At 50.4% G+C, this 23,620-nt stretch overlaps 1 protein-coding gene across 7 annotated transcripts in view; it reads left to right on the top strand.

The window, feature by feature from the left end:
- Nucleotides 1–23,620, top strand: part of LOC120895539 (homeobox protein homothorax) — a 188,262-nt gene that overhangs the window by 115,540 nt on the left and 49,102 nt on the right. For all 7 annotated transcript variants that reach the window (XM_040299022.1, XM_040299019.1, XM_040299024.1 and 4 more), the window contains 2 exons: nt 10,581–10,707; nt 17,167–17,169. In XM_040299022.1, the coding sequence (XP_040154956.1) occupies nt 10,581–10,707; nt 17,167–17,169 (130 nt within the window). The remainder of the gene's footprint in view (nt 1–10,580; nt 10,708–17,166; nt 17,170–23,620) is intronic.

Here is a 23,620-nt window from a genome sequence, read left to right as displayed (position 1 = left end):
CGCTCGCGCACACCCCGTCCATTTGCTTTCTTGACTAATTTATGTGAATAAACTTCAACTCGCTGATTCTAATTTATGCGTGATGGTTTTACACGAAGCGGACCATGACACAGCGTATCTTTTTCCTTCGCTTCGGCCCTCTTCTTTTTATCCCCAAACCCAACCCCGACGTTCTCCGTCTCTGCTGAAGGCTCCGAAGCTACGCCTTCAACTTTCACGCAGAGGCCTTCGTATGCGCGCCGAGGCCGTGAAGTGTTTCGCGCCATGCGTTTCTGGCTTGAGCCCAGTGTGTGTCGCATCCTTCACAGTGTCTCAAGTGTGTGTGTGTGTGTGTGTGTGGGAGGGAGGAGAAATGTGTTCCTTCAACAATGGCACGCGGGCAGGTGGGCAGGGAAGGGGGGCAGGGATGTGGTTGTTAGCTCGGTATAAAAGATATGAACCAAAGCACGGCCAAATGGGCTCCCCTTAAGCTTCACACACAGCGGTTGGAAGGGGAGGCAAAAAGAAAAAAAAAACGAAGAAGCTTGTGCGTTAAACCTCGCTCCCAGACCCCATTACAAACGCGCCCCATTCGCGCACCAAGAAGAAGAAGGAAGCGAAGTAAAAATGAGCAATTATAATAGACGGCCCCCTCGCCCCCCCCCCCCACGACCACTCCGACCGAGCGGGAGGAAAAGACTGCGCGAATACCACCACCACCATTATTATTGGTGGCCGGTGCCGAGTTCTCAAGTTCCATCCCGGTGCGGTTGGGCCCGGGTGGAGTTAAAGGGTGGTGCGGTAAAGCCACAGGGAGCTGAGCTGAGCCGAGGAGAGCAGCTTTGCAATGATCCCTTGCTGCAATGCAATGCAATGCGACCTCTTAAGCCAGCGTGTTTGGAGCTGCAATCTCCCGGCGGCTCTGCGTGTGCACTCTGCACTGCTGCAAACGTAGACTCGGCTCGGTCGTTTTAACCGACGGCACCACCGACGACAGGCCGCGCAAAATGTATAGCGACCGTGCACGAAGCCTATAGCTGTAGCTGTGCATCATCACGGGCAGCAGCAGCATCATCGCCGTTGCATGCACAGGGGCCAAAAACAAACAATCTATTAGCTGCACACACGCTCACACAAGGGATGAGTGTATGTGTGTGTGTGTGTGTGTGTGTGTGTGTGTGTGTGTTTGGGGAAGTTTTGGAATATGGACGAAAATTCCGGCCACACACCAAACGCAACCTGCACACACACATACGCGTCTGGCTGCTGCAAGGAAAATCGATTTTCTCCCCTTTTGGCGAGTTGACCATGGGGCGCGCTGCTCTCGCTGGGGCTGCTCGCGGGCGCTCGGGGAAACCGCGATTCGAAAGACCCATTTAGCAAAACGTATGGGACAAATAAGTACGGGGCGGCGAGGTGGAGGGAAACGGAGACAAAGAGAAGTGCGCTCGGGAAGGTCGTCGGAACAGGAGGTCAATGAAGGTTTTATTCGTCATAAATTTTCGAGAACGCACTTTAAACCGCGGCCCACACGCGGGACAAGAGGCTCTTTTGGGCCGCGGGGAAAATGCACTGTTCCACCCCACGTACGTGGCGGGAGGGTGGCCTGGGTGGCCCCAGCTCTATTAAAGGTGCCTTTAAAACTACACACACACACGCTCACACCCGGACACACTTTAAATAGCGAGCATCGGTTGCATCGGGCCCCGGTGGTTCGAATTTTTCGAGCGCGCGCTTGCTAATTAAAGATGGCCTGCGGGTTGCATTGCATATCCCACCGCATGCAGATGGCATCGAGAGGGTGTTTTGTGGGTGCTGTTTTTTGCAAACACTTTTTGTTTTTTTTTTCTGCAGCACATAAAGCACACGGGGTTCAAAGGTTTGGATTGATGCTTTTGCTTATTTAAATTAGCCATCCTGCCAACACAAATCGGACACACGAGCATCTCCGAACAGATTGTGCATGGGGGATTGCATTTTGCATGGTTTGCTTGTGCCCGGGCACGTTTTGCCTGTAACACAGTCCGCAATTTACGAGCTAATTTCTTGTAGTCAACAAGCATGATGCATCGAGCTGCAGCAGCCGCCCGCCTCCTTGCGCTGCTGCCTGTCAAGCGGGAACTGGAGCGGTGCGCGCCCGCACTGATAACCTTTTCGGGGCGGCCCCGCTTCCTTACAAGTGTGCTTCCTTTGCCTGCCGTGTTTGTTTCGCTCTTCTTCTCATAACAAATAAACGTACGATTTTTTCCCTCCCTCCCTCTCAACCGTATTGTCGATGGCGGCGGGGAAACATTTAAACATTTAATCAATCGATCTCCCGGCACTCCGGCACTGCACTCCGGGACGCAATCGTAAATTATCGATGCACATCACCACTGAGCTCCGAACGGAGCACGGAACAAGGCAACCAAAAACATGCTCACACACACACACGCACACACACACACAATATATAAAATAGAAACTGGATCATTAACTCGACAGAAAATGATGCTGAATAATTTATTTTACGACACCGCAACAGCGCGCGCGGCGCGCACTTGTGACGCTTTCCCCGCACTCGCCAGGCTCGCTCTCATCGGCTCGGGTCCGCTGGTTAACCGATTACTTCATTTTAGCACTTTTTTTTTTGTTTTCGATTGCTGGTGCTGCCTTCAACCAAAAATAAGCCCACCGGGGGTGTCATCTGTTGAATTAATCAATTAAAACCAGCGCGCGTGTGTGTGTACTTTTCGGGTTGAAGATGGACGTGGAAGCCGTGTTTGCATTGCACTGCTTTTCTTCGCACAAGCTGGCTGCCCGTCCGGGCACATTAACCAGCCATTCTACTTGCTAGCTTCATAAACACGCACGCGGCAAAAGATTGGGCCGTTTGGCTTGCAGCGGTGTAGCAACAGTGGTGGAAAAAACGTAACCAAATCACACACAAACCTTCCCCATCATTCGCCCTGTGCATGTGCGTGTATGTGTTTGTTGGCGCGCAATGATTAAGTGTCCGAAAAAACGGGAGCAGAACACGCGCGCTGGGTGCGCTATCCGTTTGCGCAAAACAAATAATTGTTCTGCGTGATTCGGCAGTTCAGGGTTTGGTGGTAAAAATGTGCCCTACCCTTTTCCTCCCTTACACAACCCTGCCGTTGGGGGGCGAACACACACACACAAAAAAAGAACGGCACATTGTCAAATTGTCAAAAACAAAACGCGGGAAAAGCGAAACACACACGCGCGCGCGTGCCAATGGTAACAGAATGAAGAAGAGTGCCCCCAAGAGAAGGGGCACTTAAAATATTTACCATGTCACCACAGAACATTCAACCCTGTGTCCCATTTGGGCTGCCGGAAAGGGAGCGGAAAAACGGGTTGCAGGTGGAAAACTGCGGGGGACGGGTGGCTAAATGGGGGTGCGATGAAAGTGAACCAAAGAAAAAAAGTTGGAAAAGCAAACAAACAAACAGAACAACAATCATCACGCACATCGTGTGTGTGTGCTGTTGTTTTAATGCACACACACACACACACACATGCACTCTCAGCATCGTTGAGCAGGCCGCCATTTGTACGTCTCCATGCCGACGCCATGTTTTCTTCGACAGTTGTTTTGTTTTTTGGTTTGTTTTGCTTTGTTTTAACTTGACGTTTTTCGCAGTACTCTGCCTGCTCCTCCCACCCCACCGCCATACGCCATCGTTCGATTTTCCATCGAAAATTAACCACCGCACAACCGTGTAATGAATTTGAAGCGTGTTATTTTTCGTGCAAAGTTTTTCCACCTTTCCACCTTTGTGCGCCATTGTAACACACGTTTCCAGCGCAAATGTTTCCTTTTGTTTGTGTTCATTGTCAAGCAGAAAATTAAAAGTGACACTTTAAAGCACTAAAGCAAGTGTGTGTCTGTGTGTGTTTGACGTTGAAATCGATCAGAAAAGTTTTGGCCCTTTTTCTTTCCAACCCGTCGGGGATGGGGAGAGGGGAGGAAACATGAACTGTTTAATGTTTCCCCGTTCATCCCCTCCTCCTCTGGACAATTCCGATTTCGGTACAATATTAAATCGAATAAACAATCAAACACACACACCGACAGTCATTTTGTTTTTTACCTCAAAACCGATCTGGGGGAGGGGTTTTTGCCCAGGTTTGGATATAATTTAAAATTCACGCTACAACTGTAACGGAAATGCACTTTCAATGTGTCTACTTTTGATGAGGAGCTATTTAAATGAAATGCGCGGGCAAGTTTGTTTGTTTGCTTTCTTCTTAGCCGTTTTTCCTTTCTCTCTCTTGTTCTTGCTTGATTCTCGATGTTGTTGCTGATCTTACTCCTTTTGTTGTGTTGGGTGGTGCTCTCGCCTTGCTCTAGGCTTTTGTTTCCCACCATCGAAGCATATAGCGTGGCGCACATCCCAACGGCAAACGGTTTTTAACACAATGTGCAAATCATTATGCGCCGTTGCCCCGGCTTGCACTTTTTTGTGTGTGTGTGGCAAGCTGGAAAATGGGAAACGAATCCTACATGCCCCAAACCTGGAGCGCATTCGACGGGCAGATGGAATCGATTTGCTTTCTGTGCACACACACACAGACATACAGACATACAGACAAATATGAGTCTTCCGCAACATCCATCCGTCTCAGCAAATCGACCTCGGAAAGGAAAACTCGACGACTTCACGCTCAGCCTCGCGTGGTAAGGCAATATCCAAAAGCAAAACCCAAAAAAAACAACACCCCACGAGACGGGGGAAAAAGCAGGCCCTGAGAAGATCTAAATTATAACTGACAGGCGGTTCGATGCGGTTGTCAAGGGGTAAACGCGCTGCGCCGAAATAGCATATGAAAACCGAGACGGATTAACGAATCCTTCTTTTCAATAAGATCATTTCGGTTTTCACACTCTTGATCAACACTCTCCCTAGTGCCTGTGTGTGTGTGTATGCGCCATTTCAATATGAAACCCGCAATATAAATATCGCTGTCTCATTTCGTCTCCTCCCCCCCACGTTGCCCACCCGGTGTTGCCCCGTAGAACGCCGTTAAATCCACATGTTCTTAACCGGGCAGCATCTCACGCGAGCTGGGCTGGGCGGGAACGGAACGGGAATTTGAAAATTAAAATAAGAAAATGGATTGAAACCAAAGTAGCGAACACAACTACAGCAACAACAACGAAAAAAAACTCCCTATCCCACACCGCACGAGGGACACGGGGGCATTACGGCATTTAGAGTGAAAAGCGGCACTTCTCACCTACTACAATACTTCCCCCCCCCCTCCGCCCATCCACCCCCTAGAGACGCTGGCTCTGTCAGACAATTTTCCCGCCTCTGCGTGCGTGGAGGAGGAAAATAAGCGATCCCTCCGGCTTCGGCGGGGGCCCAACCGACCGCATAACGATCGTTTAGTCGCCACCTTCACCGTGGAGGTTCGTGGAAAGAGGCGTTCGGGGAGAGAGTTCTGGACGTCATCTTTTAAGAGGGTACTTTTTTCCCGAAAATTAAATTGCACTTTGAGCGGGGCGCAAGGGGCCGATGAGAAAAGGGAGTAAGAACAACAGTGAACAACAAAAAAAAGCCAATCCCCCAACGCTGTAAATAAAGAACCAATGGGCCGCGGGATGGGAAGGGCAGCAAATGAACGAACGAGAGAGAAAAAAACGCACACCCAAGACTAACAACCTCCAAACGTGATGAGAAATCTTAGCAGCACCAGCAGCAGCCTAGAAAGAAGGTTCATTAACATCCAAGAAACAAACCGTACGGCGAAAGGCAGGAGGACAGTGCAAGAAGCAGAAAGGAGAAAAAAAAGCAGAGCACTCCCAGGAAGAAACAAAAAATATAAGGAGCATAACTTGTCCGCGTCTGTCCTGTGCGCCACCTTTCTTTACTTCCTCCGGCTCCCCACAGCCGACCATTAGGACCGGAGTGGACAGGGAATAGGGGGGTGGGGGGGAGACACGTGGCATTAAAACATTGGAAAGCGATGTGTATCTATTGAAATTAGAAAATGCGACCCTCTGCAGGGCGACCTGAGTTATGGGATGGCAGCCAGGGAAACAAACCCCCCCCTCTCGAAAACCCCGGGCCTTGGAGGGGGAGGTGGTCGGAGATTTAGGTGGGAGCTACGAACCGCACCGCAGAAGATGGGACGACAGCAGCGTACCGTGTGTGTGTGCTGTGAGGGAGGAACTAATAATAGAAAAGAAGAATCTTCGAACGAAAGCAACCACCGTACCACAATAGGTACGAGAAGGAGAGGGGAAAGGGACTGGTGTAGAGGGGGCGAGCCGGGAGCACGCCGAAATATAAAGCATCAACACACATCCATAACGAAGGCGCACAACAGCACACAGGCAAAGCGAAAGCGAACCCGAAATTGGAACGGTTTTTTGATTAGAATTCTTTGTTTTTCCGCAGACCCGAGAAAATTGTCGAGCTGATGGGAATGCCGGTGCTGGGAGGGACGGGCAGGGAAGGGAAGGGAAAGTGAAGAGATAGAGAAAGAATCTTGCTGCTTTATTCCTGGTACCCCACACACTACACATTGGTCCATTTTTCGGGCGAAAGTAGCAGAAGGAAGGTGCGGGTGCAGAGGGCAGAAGAGGAGGGGGGGGGTAGGGAGGACTTTTTCCGGTTTTTTGGTCGCCAGGAAAAACGGTACAAGCGGAATCCCCAGCACGACCGACCGACCGACCGACCGACGTGGAAAGCAAGGAACGGCGAGGGTGAGTGATTTATGGCGGACTCATTTCCTCATCCCCACACCCGCCACTGCTCGCTGTTTTCTCCGGTGGGATTTGAGGCTTCGCCCCGGCTTCCACCGAATCCCCACGGGGGAAGGAAAAAGATGAACGCGTACGGCACACGGGACACACACACACAGCAAGGCAAGACCTTTTTGGTGCTTTCTTGGCGAAGGCGAGCGAGAGCCTCAAGAATTTGGGGAAACAGTCAGTGGGAGACGGTGGGTCTAACTCACAGGTGAATTTCATAGTTGACTGGCACCGGGGCTCAAGATCTCGTCGTGGTGCAGGTTTGCCAGGACGGGCAGAGGCGCACGATAGAGAGAGAGAGCCATTTTGGAGAAGACTGTTTACCTCGTCCCTGATGCTCTGTCACACCGCGGGGAAATGGAGGCCGTGGGACGAAGGGAAAGAATGGTTCTTTTATTTTCGAATTCAACCGTACAACTCGCACTCCGTTTCGGTGCTAAGTGGAGAAAGTGCTCACAGGGGAACAGAAACACTCCAGCGGGCGAGTGTGTGTGTGTGTGTGTGTGTGTGTGTGTGTGTGTGTGTAGAACGGAGATGAACAACAGGAATGGTTGCCGAATTGAAGCTGCCCTACATAAATATGCGCTCAGCATCCTTCGCCAAACGCAAGGGCCCGCCGGGGGTGCCGGGTTTGCCCGTCTGCAGAAGATACTCCGAGTGCCGAGAGTCCTTCGGTGTGGAAGCGCACAACCAGCTGCTGTCTAATGGATGAAAACCACCAGCACAGCAGCAGAGTGTATCCTGGGATTAGGACTTACGCTGCAGAGACATCATCCTCCTACCGTACGCTCGATGTTAAGCACACATACACCCATCCACACAGACACATGCCATCGTGGGGGTCCTTGTGCTCGTGGTTCGGGGACCACATTTCAGCACTCTCCAAAAAACCAACAAAATGGCGCTGTCAGACTGAAAAATCCCATCCTCCCCCACCCACATTCTACATTCTACTCGCACACTGGCAGTCCACAGTCGTGCACAGTTGGTGTATCTTCCACTGTCACACAACGGGGACCCGTAAGCAGAGTTTTCACGCCGAGCGAAAACAACAACAACAACAAAAAGACAAGGGAAAAACGGGATCTCCAAATCAAACGTTCGCCCCATGTCATGTTTGCCGAGGTGACACATTGTCCTGACACGCCTCGGGGAGGAGTATATTTATATATTGTGTCAACTGGGAGCCGAGGAACGAGACACAAAAAAAGCCCCGGACAACCTTCTCGAACCTACAAAGGTTTGCGGACACAATGGCGAATATTGACTCTGCAGCGCTGTTGGAAAGGAAAGGATGCAAACAAATTCAATCACTACGGACACGTTGAACAACCCGAGTGTCTCAAAACTGCAGCCTGCTCTAATTCTTCTCAAAATGCATGAGTTGTGATGGGTTCGGGTGTGCATTGATCCCCAATATATCCCAGCATCAGAAGCTTTTCGAGCATCAGAATCAGAGACTTCTCGCAAACGGGTAGAGGCTTTATAGTTCCACCCACCAACCCAAAATACCTGGACAAATGCCTCCTCTCAAGATCGGTAATTATATACGTTAAGCTTCCCTCAGCGTCTTCTTCATTCGGCGCGGAGCGTCATTGCTGAGGTTAAAGCCTAACACGCCTAACACGTGTACCTAAGAAAGGGACGACCCGTACTGGTGTCGCTGTGCATAACGATTGTGTGATGTTTAGTTTTGTACCATTATCATCAGCGGCCGCTTACTGCTCCGACGGTGCTCTCGAGACCCTGCGAGACCATACGCCCCATTGTCCAGGCGGTGTTATTATTATTTCTTTTCCATTTCAACTCGTTAATCGGCGCATTACGGAACGGACCCACCGAGCGGGAGGGGACGGATTGCCACAGCGCGCAGCGCACCGCAGGATTCCTACGCCGCTGGACGCATGCAGCCCCCCCCCCCCAACCATTCCTTCGTTCCTCGGGTGGGAAATTATTACCGTCCAATGAGGACCACAGAGAGGAACCATTTAACCAAAGCCACCGACCGCCTCGCCCGGTCCAAAGACCAAATGGGCAAGAAGAACGAAGCAAAACAATAACCATCGCTTGAAATGATGATGACGCAAGGCGGGAGGAGCGTTAAGGCAGGAAAATTCAAACCTGATCCCCCCCCCCTTCCTCCTTGTGCTCTGATCGGTATCAGGCGAGTCATTTTAACGATATCCCAGTGGGATACTAAATCATTGGATTTAGAGAGCGCGGGTCCCGTCCGTCTACACCGCCCGGGGTTCGATTGCGGGACGGATTTCTTTTCTTCATTTTCAGCCTCCTTCTCCCGCGTGTGTGTGTGTATGTGTGTGTGTATGTGATTGTGATCTTCTTGGGCCCTTGGTGTGGCTCCGCGCACACCCGCAGAAGGCTTCATGGGGCATTCAAAATGTTTGATTTTTTTTTTTGGGTTATTCGGTTTTGACCTTTTTGTTCGCTGCTCGTCCCCGTTGCTCGTCGTCCGCTGCTAGGAACCCCTTTCGCTTCCTGCAAGTGGAATGGCCGCAACGCCGCAGCGCGGCTGAAACTGGCCAGCGACACCCCGCCGGGAAAATGAATGTTTTGTTAGCTAGCGACGAACCACGGACGCAAGTCTCGTGCCATACCTGATTTGCTCCCGCGGTCGGTCCGCCGCCGTGCTTCCCTTTGTGGAGGCACCCCCCATGCTCACATGCTGCCTAACCCCCTGGCTCACAGCGAGCAGCCAAAAAAAAACTGAACCAAGGGAAAAGCTGGTGCTGGTGAAGAAGCGGAAAAAATAAAAATCCCGTGGATTGTGTTTATTAAATTTTACCATATTTTCGCACCAGCAAAACGTGGCGGGGAAAATGCGAGAAATGTGTAACGAACCCAGCCCAAACAGGTTCATACAATTGATATACCCCTCCCTCCTCCCTCCCTTTTTCTCCTCCTTCCCTCAACCCTTCGTGCGAATCGCTGATCCCAGGTTTCCGGCGATATGACGCTAATATCCAATCGGCTGGAAAGCCTTTTACTGGGAGGTCTGCCCGTACAACCGTGTACAAATGCCGATCACCCGCGGATTGTGGTGTACGCACGCCGGGTAAACAAACCAACGAACCCCCGTTTTTGCACGTCCTGCGGTGATATCTCGCTTTGCGCTCCGTTTGCGCTTTTTCCTTCACCACCACAACACCGAACGAACCATTTGCCGCGCGCCGGGCAATCCTCGGGCACGGGCTAAACAACACAACACACCAAAGCTCACACGCGCACGTGTGTCGTGTGCCGCCACGGTACACAATAGAGCAGCAGCAGCAGCAGCAGCAGGGGTATGGAAACCCCGGGAAAACTCACAATTTGACGTGATAAATTTCGCATCAATATTTTCCGCATCGCTGGCCGCGCGAATCGCGATAGCCCACGGATTACGGTCCCGGGAATTTACTCGGGACCTGGGTCGAGCCCGAGGTTTGCTTAACCGTTTCGGACCCCCCGAGCCATCCCGCCGTCGACACAGCCGGAAAAGCTGTCAGTTTCGATTTTCAGCTCCATTTTCAACCAGCATCGCGATAATCTCGTGATCCAATACATCAGAAAAACGTAACTTCACACGAACTACGCACTTGTTTGGAGGAGGAATGAAACGTTGAAGTTATTCGGTTTTTGGTTCACTTTTGTAGCACTTTTTTGTTTCTTTTTTCATTTCTGTAAATTCCATTTGTAGCTGTACCTTTGGTAGTAGTAGTAGCTTAGTTAGTTTGTCGCTAGTCGTAACGATTCGTGCATGTTAATTGACGCCTTGCACCTGTACATCACAAACTAATCATGTTTCTCTTTCGCCCTCCCCCCATCGTGCCAACAGAGACCGCCAAGCTCATCGATATCGTACACCGGGCAGCTGAACGACGACGTGCGGTCGCCCGGTTCCGGCAGCACCCCTGGACCCCTGTCGGCGCAACCCCCTACCGGAATGGACCCCGCGGATGCTGGTGAGTAGTAGTACGCTGGGACGACTGTCGTTTGTGGGTGTGTGTGTGGGGGATTATACTCGCCAAACAAATAGCTTCGAAACCCTTTTACCAATAATCGTATTCAGCTTAATAACAATGATCATCATCATCATCATCATCATTACCATCATCTTCGTTGTGTCGAGAGAAGGAGTATTTTTTATACCGCCCCATCATCTCAGGGAGTTTAAGATGGAAATTACTTACTACTTTCGTAAAAATCCCCTTTACCTGGAATGCCCTTTAAGAACACACACACACACACACACAAAGAGAGAATGGAAGTGGGTGCAATGTAACAAATGCTCTCATATTAACGGCTTTAAAAGCTCCTTCCAATGCAACAACCAGCCTTGCTGGTTCGTTCAAGTCACCGTAACATACTTTCGCTTCTGCCTCATCTGCCCGGTTGGCCCCGGGTTCGAACAATCGCATGATTCATGTGTGCATGACACACACACGCCAGGCAGTCCAATAAAGAGCCATCTCGTACGTCATAGGATTACGAGCGGCCGGTTGACCACATACACCGGTAGTACTCCCTCTCCCGCGATCTTACCGTTTGTGGTGTGTGAAAATAACTTACGATCACACCGCGGAGGTCCTTGGTCATGGTGCTGGCGGTACAATTGTTTGCTTTACTGGCACCACCACCTCCGGTTTACTATTTACGAGCGATCTTAAATCAAGCGATCTGTTAAATATTAATCACCCCAGGGGTAACGAGAGGAGAGAGATATAGTAGAGGGAGAGGAGGTACTTTTTTTGATGAGTGTACCTTTCTTCCACGGAGTAGCAGTGGCAAGCCAGGCCCGAAATGACACACGCTGCCGTGGATGAATTAACGAGCAAAGTAAATTAAAAAGGATCGTACAAAACAACACACACATATCCATACACAATAACACCAACAGCATAACCAACTACTCAAAGTCATCGTCGTGTTTCAAGCTTTAGCACCAGGGTTTAAGCAACTCGCCATTGCGTTACAAGGTTACCATCGGCCACCAGCTCCACCGTCACACCGCGGGTCAGCACTTCCTCCCGGCAACGGCGTTTTAATGGATGTTACTATCAATTTTATGGGAAAGTAAAAGTGTTTTGTTTTGCTGCTCCCCGCCACCGCCATTCGGGCCAGAACCATCGCTAAAGCGGATCGTTGTTCTATCATGCTCACGCTGCAATCGAGCACGGCAAGGTCCGCTCGCCGGATGAGTAAAGGCAGTTGCACTGAGTTTATGCTTCTTGCTCCTTCCCCTCCAACCTTGGCCCAAAGTTTTATTACTTTAAGAAAAATTAAATGCCTCCACCCGCTCTACCGTTCCCTCTCTTGCTCTCTCTCTCTCTCTCTGTAAGTGGTCCCGCAGGGGTCTTTCCTTCCGTTTTTATGATTGTTTTTGCTGTTGTTGCTTCGTTGCTTCATTTCTTGTCTTAACAGCCATAAAACTAAGGGTGACGGGGGTTTGCGAGTGTGTATTAAAAAGCATAACAAGAAATATGTCCGTTTTTTTTTTCTATCCCTTTTCACTCCACGGCTCGTCCCGCTGCGATCGTCCGTAATCGATCATCGCAATCGGGATACAATCTTTTGGGCCAGTACTCGCGTGAGGCAACGATGCAGCAGTGTTTGGGATGAGTTTTTACTTGTTTTTGACACATTAAAAAAGCCACCCCCTGCCGAGAAACATGAGGAGGAGATGAGGGGGGGGGGAATTTCATCGAGCGATCAAACGAAAGGTGGATAATCATCTCCAAACCCCAGCAAAGCAGGCTAAAACCAGCCGGAACCGATCGAAACGCTGGAACCGATCGCAACCCAGCACTCTCACACGTCACCGCGTCGGCATGACACACTTTTGAGGCGTGGGGAGGGACCATTATTTTCGTGGTGTTTTTGGGGCGATTTTATTATTACTTCACGCACGCTTTCGCTTTCGGTTTTGTGCAGAGCGCGCACGGAGCGAAGCGGAGGTTTGCAAACGTCCAAATGCTTCACGCCAAACACCAAAAAACAGCAACAACAAAACACTCCTCAGCCATTGACCTACAACGGGGCCTCGTGGGGTCGTGCGTTTGCCGTTCTCGTCTCGCGCCAAACAAAACAAAAAAACAAAATAGTGCAAATGCCCAAACTTTGCAGCGTAATCGTTGTGCCACACCACGTCCCTGCGTCGCGTCGACCGCCCGCCGCTATGCGTTTCGCATAGAATATCGCCTATTCACGGTCAAGGACACGGGCGGATGACGGATGAACACGAAATTCGGTTAAAAATAACGATCAAACGCCCGCTGCAACCCCGCTGTCTTTTCGCTCTCTCTCCGAGGGTCTCCAAAATGTCCAACGCCCGAAAAAAGCACACTCACAGCCAGGCGGGAACCTTGAAAAACGCGACAAACCGAACCCCGCACTGGCCCGGGAACAGCGGGGGAAAAGATGGATGGTCTTCCTGGTACCACCACCACCACCACCACCAAACCGCCTCCTCTCCACTTCACTTCGATACGCCCTTTTTCGGGCCTGGAGGGTGTCCAACGCGGTGGCGCTTCGAACAACTCGTCCCCCGCCCCATGAGGGACGCGCGCAAAAAAACACGCACTGGGGAGGTGTACGGGAAGGTGACAGGGAGCGGCGAAAAAATGGCCTACGACTTCTAGGACCGGTTTGCCGGCCTGCCGAAAAGTATCTATTAATCAAGTTAAAGTGGAATCAGCTGTTATAATTCAGTCGGACATGACTCGACTGTCTCATGACTTTAGCGCGCGCGTTCGCTTTTCGGCGTTTAATGCGGTTTGCGTTTCGGTCGCGCGCGTTTGTCGATTGATCGTGTGCCACCGCCACCCTTTAGACCCCCCCACCCAGCTCCCTTGCTTTGGGCTTTACGTGCTTTTTTTCCATCCCGTTTGTGCCCCTTCTTTCTCCGGCCACTATTTACTACTAGAAACGCCGCCAACTATTGACAATTCATTTGTTATTTCTTACGCAACGGTTTGACTGCGAATGAATGTGTGTTTGTGTCTTGGGATCCTAATGTTTCCTTCTTTTTTTTTGCTTTTGACAGTAACAGTTTATTTTTGGTACCACTGCTTGAAGGAGGAACAAACACGCACTCATAAACATTGACCGTGCCGCCGGCTTTCCGCCACCAGCCAGTTAAAGCGACAAATTTGAGTACGCAGCGGTGGTTGTTGCGTGCGTGCGTGCGTGTTTTTTTTCGTTCGCGCTTTCCCTCAGTCTCGCGCCAGACGACGGGTTACGGGCATTCCCGACCCCGAATCGACTAAATATTTCATCCAAATCATCCCGAACCGAGCATAACGCGCTTCAAAACGGCAGGCGGCGTTGTTTTGGGCGCGAAAGTGTTTCGAGTGCAATAAATCTGCTCGAAATGCGAAACCACTCGTGACCGAATTCTTCTCCGTGCCCCGACCCGTTTCTTGTGGACACGGGGAAACGACCATCCCCGGCGGGACCATTCGAGCAGACAAACGATCAATCATACCGAACAATGGAGGGACGATGATGATTTCTTTATTTATTTGCTTGCCCGCTTCTCCTGGCGGGTGCTTTTCCGTGGCGTGGAGGCAACAGCTCGAGGGTTTATATATATATAGTATCGACAAAAATGTCACTCAACTTTGCCAGAGGGAAGAGCGGGGAGGTTTAGCGACAGAGCTGTCGCCGGGCCAGTTCCACGAGCTCTCTCTCTGTCTATCTCACGGTCAAGGATACCGGGGCGCCGGGTTTTTTGTTGTTTCGGGCGCCTTGTGTTAAAGCTGATCGCCTGATCGACAGCATTTAAGCATGCAAAACAAATTCGACAATATGCAACCATTGTGCAAGCAACACGCACATGAGATTATGCGGGGAGAAGGTCGGTGCTCGTAGCGGACGGGGATGGAGCCTCATTTAGAGGCTCTTTAAATTCGTCGTCCACCATTCCCAAAACGATACCGGTGCATGGCGTTTGATCGCGCCATCGTATGATGTCCGGATGATTCAATAAGTTCCCATTGCCGGGTCTGTTATGTGCGGTGGAACCGTATTCATGGCATGGTAATCGAACGCCATGCATCATCATCAAGGAAAGGTCTAGGCGAGTTGTTTGGCGAGTCGAGAGTTTTGCATACAGCGCCTAAACTAGACGAACATTCGTGAAGTGCGTCGCCGCCTTGGTGGGAAGGTGATTTAAATTCTCACCTCCCAAAGGGCCGGAAGACGCACGACTAGAGACTTCCCGATAGGTCCAGACGGGAGTCGGAAGAAGTTTTTTGTATATTTTTGGTTTTTTTTGTTTTGTTTTGCTGTTTTCCTTCTTTCTTCTGCTTCTCACGTGCGATTTATGTAATCATTTGGTCTTTGGTCTTGTTAGCAGCAAACATACAGCAGCCAAAGAAAACGAACCCCTTCTCATACCGCTGAGACTAACACTGGTCGAGAAAGATTCTGTGGACTAATTCAATCACAAAGTTCCTCCCCTCCTCCTCCCTAGCGATGCTGAAGCGGATGTAGAGAACACATTCTCTCGGTGGTGTAGCATTATGACCTTAAAGGGGTCGGTGGGATGAAAATCCTGGGTAACCGGCAACAGAGTGGAAGCAAAATCCCATCTTCCAAACTGTCACATCATATTTCCGCACGGGGTTTTCTCCCCGGGCCCCGGGCTCGCTTTGCATACGGTGCTGGTGGCGCTCCATCCTCCACAACACACATCTTCAGCAGCACGAGGTTGGAAGCACTTTTCCAACGAGCGTTCCTCAACTCGACCATGATGAAACTGCATTAGTCACGATGCACTCAAACAAGCGACAACGACCACGACGATGACGACAACGACGACAACGACGACGGGGACACGATGAAGATGATGCTGCGCTACCAGCAGATGAGGATGTTTTATAGATAGAAAACGCCCCGACAGGCTAAAAATGGCCCCATCACGCAGAGAAGTTTCGCTTTTCGACAACTCCACCCGGGCCCTGCGCACCCCCGGACACACCACACCTCCGGCACCGTACCATGCACAAGCCTGGCTGGCCGGAGCTGCAGTGCTCAGCACCCCAGGTCGTGAATGAGCGAGACCCCTTTTTGGCAGACGCACTCGCGCGTCGTTGCATGACGTGGCGACATCATCAGCAGCAGCGCCGTCCATAAATACAATTTTTCTGCATAATTTTACCTCCTCGCACCCGGGGCGCGAGACCGCGAAACGCGCCAGCGAAGTGAAAAACGAAAATTAACGGCGCGCGGCAGAGGCCGAAACCCAACGCACCGAGGCAGCAAACAACGACCAAATGTCGCATTAGCGCTTGGTGCTACGCACACCCGCATCTTCCTTCCGAAAGGGACAACTGGAGGAGAATGTTGGACGAGGAGGAAAAAAAAAGGGAAACGGTTATGGGACATTCCGGAGCTCGAACCGATTTTACGATGCTTGTCTTTCCGTGTGTTTGCCGCTCGCTCGTCCCATTCTTGTAGGGAAATTAGGTAGGGAAGTTTGCAAAACTGTTGGACGAGATCTTGGCACACTTGGTGCGTTAATGTGTACCGTATGTGGCGTTTTTATGAGGAGGATATAATCTTCCCTCTGCAGATGATCGTGCACAACAAGGGTCGCATTATTTTGTCAAGACCCGTGCAATGACAACGGGTTTAGTGCATCGTTTTATTATCGAATTCTTCCTGTGTGGTGCGATCTTTCCGGTTGTGCTTGAGATGGAAGTAGTATAGCGACTCCCCACATCATCGCCCACGCACACACAAAACAAACACACTGGATGCATTAATACAGCTTGAACAATTGTTGCGGTTTAGTGCAAGTATAAAGTTTCCTAGACAACATTGTTTGTTGCGTTCAAATGACGCACACGAGCGCTAGCGTCACCCGATATGACGCTCTAGATCACATTTTACTTAAACCACGGTCTACTGAACACTTATGATACCCATTGATACCAAATTTCACAATCGATATCTCTATTCAAAAACAGCAACAAACTAAAATCACGTTAATGCAAAAACACAAAGAGAGCTAAAAATTGAACGTGTGAATCCGGTTCGAAGGACCAAATGAGGTTGCTAGGCTAAAAACGGTCCAATTTATGTGAAATATGTATTATTTTCTATTTGATTTTTCTCTCCTCTGCAAAATAAACCTCATCTTACATTTGTATTGAAATAATAACAAAAAATCAAAGCTGTTCCACACTTGTGCCAGGTCGCTTAAATGATCCGAGTCACTATTCCACCAAAAGCCCACAACAACTCGCATTCAGCTCGCAGACAAGCCAAGCAAAACCAGCAGGTCCCTAAAACTGCACTTTTTTTATTTCCCTGGTCCCGGTATTCCCACACACACACAAAAACTTGCGCACCGTAATTCCGACAAGAGCGTGTTAATGTTGTCGATGAAATGATTTTGACACTTGTGGTCATCCGAGATGGTCAAATGCGCTGTTGGACCGGCTTGACACGAGGCGGCCCTCTGGACGATGAAAACGTTCGCATGACGAGCATCAAAAACCATCATAATCATCGTTTCAATACTTCGCTTCCCAAATGCGTTCCATCCAACGAAAATATAACAACAACAAAATAATACAACACCATCCACACACAGGTGAACTCATCAAAGCGCAATAGGGTGCTGTGTGACCTCACGCAGGTGAAAAGAAGTACCTCTACGCAACGTTCGAGCCCGTACGGCGTATGAAATGTTTTAAAAGGAAGAAAAACGAACACCCCAAAACCACACAGACACACACACGGAGGCTCTCTTTATAAACCTTGCCCCTTCATCTAAGCAGCGACGGGCAGGGCATGGCCTGCGCCGCGACCACAAGGTTTTGTCTGCGGTTTGCACAGATGAAAGGCAAGATGACTACAATTATCGGACGGCCGGTCATTTGGGACGGCCGAGAGAGTCTGACGAGCCCTTCACTTCGGTCACGGGCCCGTGTGTGTGTGTCTATCACGATCCCATGGAGTGAGAGTAGTACCCGTTTTAATCCGCAGGCGAGATCATGCAACGGTCCACACGCGGGATCCCTTTTGCCGTCCGGGAATGACGGGGACCTTTTGCTCCTCGTCTATCTACGCCCTCCCAGCCAGATCGGCACAATAGCCACGGCTATTAGTTTTGATGATCTTGTATAATTGAAAAGCAATTATTCACACTCGTTTGCGGCCGGGTCCACATCATCGTCCCCCGAGCCCGGACGCGGAGACCCGTCGTGGTCATAGAGCGCCACAAAGTGCGTTCTTCTACGCTTTTGTAAGCACGCCCGGGGTTCGTGGTCGTCGTACCAGTTGCACCGTTCCCTAGGCATGGATCGGATCGGAAAGCGTGGAAACGGCTTGAAGAAGGTACACAGCGAGACAGAAAACCTCCAGCCCTCTTGCTAAAGATCCAAATCCTGGCCAGCGTTCGCGTCTTTGAATTTCGTGGGCCGCTGCTATTTGCCACGGTTCGCCGTACACTAACGATCGCACGACGGAACAGTTTCATTCGATAGATCACCAATGAATAGGGGTTTCGAAATTGATTTCGTACGACTCAATAGCAGAAGAAACACCACCACACAATGGAAAATTAGAAGGCCCAAAACGGCCCGATCCGGACGGGCTTCGATCAACGCGTCTCCGTGGTTGGTGGGGGCCCGAGCGAAGCGGATCCTAAAATTACCGGGAATTGTTCAACGCCCGAAAATTATCCCGTAAGCACTCGTCCATTATTATTTCATTTAAATGGATCTTGTTAATCATGCAGCAGCGGCCGGCTAAACCGACCACTGCTCCGCTAGAGACACTGCTAGACGAGCAAATAGCGCCCGTCACGTCAAGCAAAAAGGCAAGAAGCATCCTGCACGAGTCCTTACCAGAGAATGGTACACCTTCTTCTACGGCTGCTTCCCATCATTGCCCCATCACAGCTTCCCATCAAATCGCTCGCGGTAATGATGGGTGTAAAAAGGTTTTATCGTACTGTTGAACAATGTCGAAAGCCTTCAAAGCTGCGGGGTTTGGTCAGAAAAGTTCAATTCCTCCGTTTTAATGTTGGTTTATTTTTTCCTGCTCCCCCCACATTCCCCCGCATGTGCTCCTTGCAACTATTCAACTCCCATTTCAGCGCAAACCATAATCACCGGAATGGTGTCAATTGTTTCACCCGACATCTCGTGCCCGGTTTTCGATAGCGTCACGAAAGAGCAACAACAAGGGAAGCCTTTTTATGACCTCCACATACCAGACACACACACACCCACCACAAAGACCACGTCGTCGTGATGATGGGCCGCGCTTTTGTTATTGCTGTTAAATACTTTTATCTTATTATCAATGAACTTCTTGGTCGCTTGCTGTGATGTGGTGTGACCACAGGACGTGAGTTTGTAGCTTCTCCGCGGTAGCTGCGGATATCTTGCCGGGCTGCGGTTTCGCCCAGGCTGCCGCACTGTTCAACAGATGTCTTATCCTCGAACACCGGAGAGGTCGTAAAACCTTCTCCTCTCCTCGACCCGTGTCTCCTCGTGGCCAACGCCCCCGTCAAACAGTTCAAGTGCACTCTTCGGCACCAGACAGTATAGGGACTCCTTTTTCTCCCCCGAAAGCAGACGACTCCGTGAGGCTGTAAAAATCTCATCGCCCGAATCAACTGGGCCAGACGGCAGACCGGGGCCGTAAAACGGGACGTGGGTATCAAACGAAATAATACCATCCGGGCATCAAACGGCATCTTGTCCGCGCGCGCGTCCCGGTCGCATCCTAAACGCGGTCCAGTTTATCAATCATCGGGCTCGTAAACATTCGGAGCATAAATTTTTAACAGCTTTTTTATGACTCCCGAATCGCTACGCTCCGTCGTGTCGTCGTGGCTGTCGTGGAAGTGCCGGGGTCGGGCTTTGGTCGCGGTTTTGTCACGGGCGTTCCGAACTTCGCACCGCCATTCGCGGGCTGTCCCGGGTGGCTGAAGCAATGGATGAGACATTTCATCCATCGCGTCCATCGGCTGGATCCAAAGAGCCGAGAGTTGCGGTGCACGATGATGAGCATCCGCAGGATAACCGCAGACATCCAACCTTCCTCCGCGTAATTCCCGCATCATCCTCCGGGGGTTTTTCGATTGAATATATTCGAAAGATCGTGGGAGTTGCCTTGAAAGGATAATATCTTCCCGGGTTCTGCCATTTCGCCCGGAGGGTCGGGCGAGGTTTATTGGCGGAAAGGAAAATTGAAACCACATCATCATTATCGCGCGCCATCTTGCCTTGAGCCCGAGTTGGGAGATCCTCATGGAGCAAACCAACCATCCCCGACAAGCTTTTGTTGCCAACCGTGTCATTCACGCCGTATGCGTTCCTTACAACCCCATTGTGTGCTTCTGCTAAAGATGCTCGATAATAGATAGGGCGGTAGTCTTCCGCCGTCAAACTTCCGGAACATCTTCTATCCCCGCACAAACCCACACACACACGTATCCGCACTCCAGTACTCAATGTGATAACACGCGTGATGTCGAATCGAGCTGCGGAGTCGTTTCGGTTGCGTAAAAATTTGCTTCCCATTCGCCCCATCGTTTGATTTTCCGTTCAATTTCTTATCAAATTCCCATCCAACCCCTCTCTCGATCGAGGATGCTAATTTTCGCCCATCCGGTGTGTGGTGTGTGCGAACTGTTCTGTATGGTGTCGTAATTCCCGTCCCGGATAGATAAAGTTTAGTGCCGTTTCTGTTTGCCATATTAAATCGGCACCATCGTTCGTTCCTGCCGGGTGCCCGGGAACCGATTGCGTCAATGACGGCGACGATGATGACGACGCCGATGATGATCATGATTAACATAAACGATATTGGCTTGTTCCTCGCAACACCTTTCCCCATCATCCAACAACGACCCGGGCGCTTTTATTGTTATCGTTCTATTGGCTTTGTGCAATCACTAATCACTATTACCATTTTTCTCTCTCTCTCTTTCTCTTTCTCTGCAGATGGTGAGTTTTTTACAATCCGATATGCTTTACAACACATCTCCACCGCCGTCGATACATCGTTTGGCGCACAGGCAGGGTACAAGGAGGGTAATAAAACGATTCCGAACGCACGGTGGTTCCGGAACGCTGTACGTGGCGTACCCGGTACCACCGGATTGACGGTATTAATCGGGGTGTATTAGAGAGCGGCCCGACATTGGCTTTCCCCTACCGCTGCTCACCGGCACAACGCCGGTGGTATATTGCTATATAAAACAATAATGATACTAATAATAATAGTGCCACATCGATCGGGCCGAAAGATTGCTCACCTTTGTCCATGTTGATGAGGCGATTTTTATGGATTAGCTCGGGTTTTAACGCACACCGGTCGGCGGCTGATCAAATCTCACAGTCGCTCTCTTTCTCCCTCTTTCCCATCCAATTGTCCCGTCGGTCACACATTGTCACAACGGGGGGAAAGCCTCAATGGCACAGAAAGAATGGCCACATGCACACACCGAGTTGTCACAGCGCTGGGACGCGTTTTAATGAGATCTTTTCAAATTTTATTATCGCTAAATCGTTTAATCACATCATTTGTAATGCCATTTGGCCATGCCAGCGACCGAATCATACCGGGGCAGGATCGTTTGAATTAATCGACGCAACTCATCCTGCCTAGTGCCTCGAAGGGAGACAAAGGCCGCACTGCCCCGCGGGTACTGCCCTGAGGGAAGAATCCTGGCAGTGCGCCGCTTGACAACGCTTCTCGTTGTTTTCAAAACTCCATTCCTTCCTGGCACTGCAGGGAGACTTTGCGCTTTTTACGCGCTGTTGTTTTGCGTACTGTTTAGTCAGTTTCATTAGCAACGCACATAAAAACAGGGAACCCGTTTACTCAATTTGCATTTGCTACCAGTCCATCATCGCGCCAAGACGAGCAGCAGCAGCAGCAGCAGTATCTACAACATCCTGCCAAGGGGAAATGTCCCCTTGCGGGCGTTTTTTGGCTTTAATTTATGCACTCGCCACTTTGCTAGCGGGAATGAGTTCAGACTGTTTCCCGAATGTGTGTGTTTTTTTACTGTTTTGTTTTGTTTTGTTGGGAGTATCTTCTCTCCCCCTTCAATTATCTTAGAGTCACATTTCTTCGTTCGATAGTGCGAGGCCTGAAGCACGGAGCTGACATCAGAGTGCAGTTGGCATCAAGAACGTCGTTTGGCATCTGTCCCTAGAGCACTTTCCGTGATGTGTTCAGTCGGCTAAAAAAAAAACTGGTCCAAAACAAAGCAGAGCAGCAGCAGCAACAACAGCAAGCAACAAAAAAGACTAGACAAACATCCAAACAGCATAATGCATTAATAGAATCACCGGTGTAGTACCAGCAAAACCACTTACGCCGCCCCAATCGAGTTGTCGAATTGGATTAAAAAGTTCATTCGTTCGTCTGTTCGATGAGATGTCTATTTTTTGTGTGCTGCTTGTTTTCCTCTAGCCCCGTGTGTGTGTGTGTGTATATATCCCACTTTTTTTCGTTTGGTCCTTAAGCTATCTAGAGTGTGCCAAAACTCGGCACTCGGCAGCCAACTCGGGGCTTAGCCCGAGCCAAAACAGCGAACAAAACGTTCTTATCCTTTTTTTCTCGTCCTCCCTGGGCTCCCACCCGGACACCCGGTCCCCCCGGGCCGCTCGTCCATTTGCCAAACCGAGCGATGCCGCTGTGTCTGTTGTGATGCAAATCTAGTTTATTCAAATTTTCCCAAAACCACGGTTTCGTGTAACACACACCCCGCGCGAACGTTGCTCTTGACTTTGCGGGTAATGGATCCCTTTTTTTGTTCGCGTCTCGAGCGAGGCACTCCCTTCCCGCGGGGCACCGATTACTACCGGGTGGGCGGTTTGTTTGCCGAGCATTCCGAGGGCCAACGCGCACAAGGAGAGCGGAACACGGGGACATAAAGCGGGCGCGACACAAAACAAAGCAACAATACGCGCCAAACAAACAATGGCACACACATCCTTTGCCTTGCCCACGGGCGTGGCGTTGGTCCGCGTTTTCTTACTCTTTCTGAAACGGCTCTTCTGCCACGCCACGCCACCCCACAAGCGCATCCTGGGACAATATTCTTCCCGTCCCGGGTGTCCTTTTGTGTTTGTGCGCTTTGCGACGGTCGAAAGCGAAAGCAATCGTTGGGGACAATCAAATAAATAAAAAAAAACGGAAGAGTGTATTACAATAATGGCACAAAGCTAATAGCCCGACCGAGCAGCCTTTAAATGCCCATCCATTCCGCCCGGGCGTTTTCCCGGCCCATCCCTTCCAGTGTGTGTGTGTAAGGCGTCATTTTTAGGCGGATGGCTTATTCAATAGCGACGACGGCGTGTTTCTTTCCGCCCCGGTATTGATTTCGCGTCGCAAATGAGTGCTTTGAATAAAAAGCCACCACCACCAGCCAAAATGCGGCTCGAGTGAAATTGTTGCTCGATGCCGAACTGCGTGCTGCTGCTGCAAAAACTAGTCTAGCAGGAGAGCGCTTGCACCGCGGCCAGAGAGGGGACACGGCGGCAAGATGTCGTAAAACAATGCCCTTATTTAGCGCGGAGCAGCAGCCGAGTGAGAAACCGATCCTTCTGCAGTTGTGCGCGCAGGTGGGTGCCTTCCAGCCGCGCAAAGGACAGCGAAAGGACGAACAGCGTACACCCCGGGCGAGTCGCGGATCTAACAAAGTCCACATTAAAAGGCAAACCCCCTTCCATTTTCTCATTCAGGAAGGGCAATGCGAGATCTCGTTGGCGACGTTCAGAGAAACAAAATGAAACGAACAAAAAAAAGAAACAGAAGCTGACACGGCACAATGATACAATGATACAATCATCAACCCGCGGCCGCGGCCTTTTCAAACCGATCCCGCGTGCGGTTGGG

Source organism: Anopheles arabiensis, chromosome 2 (assembly GCF_016920715.1).
Source record: "Anopheles arabiensis isolate DONGOLA chromosome 2, AaraD3, whole genome shotgun sequence".
Classification (NCBI taxonomy): domain Eukaryota; kingdom Metazoa; phylum Arthropoda; class Insecta; order Diptera; family Culicidae; genus Anopheles; species Anopheles arabiensis.
Note: the sequence above shows the minus strand (reverse complement) of the source record. Positions and strands in the feature narration are given on the sequence as shown.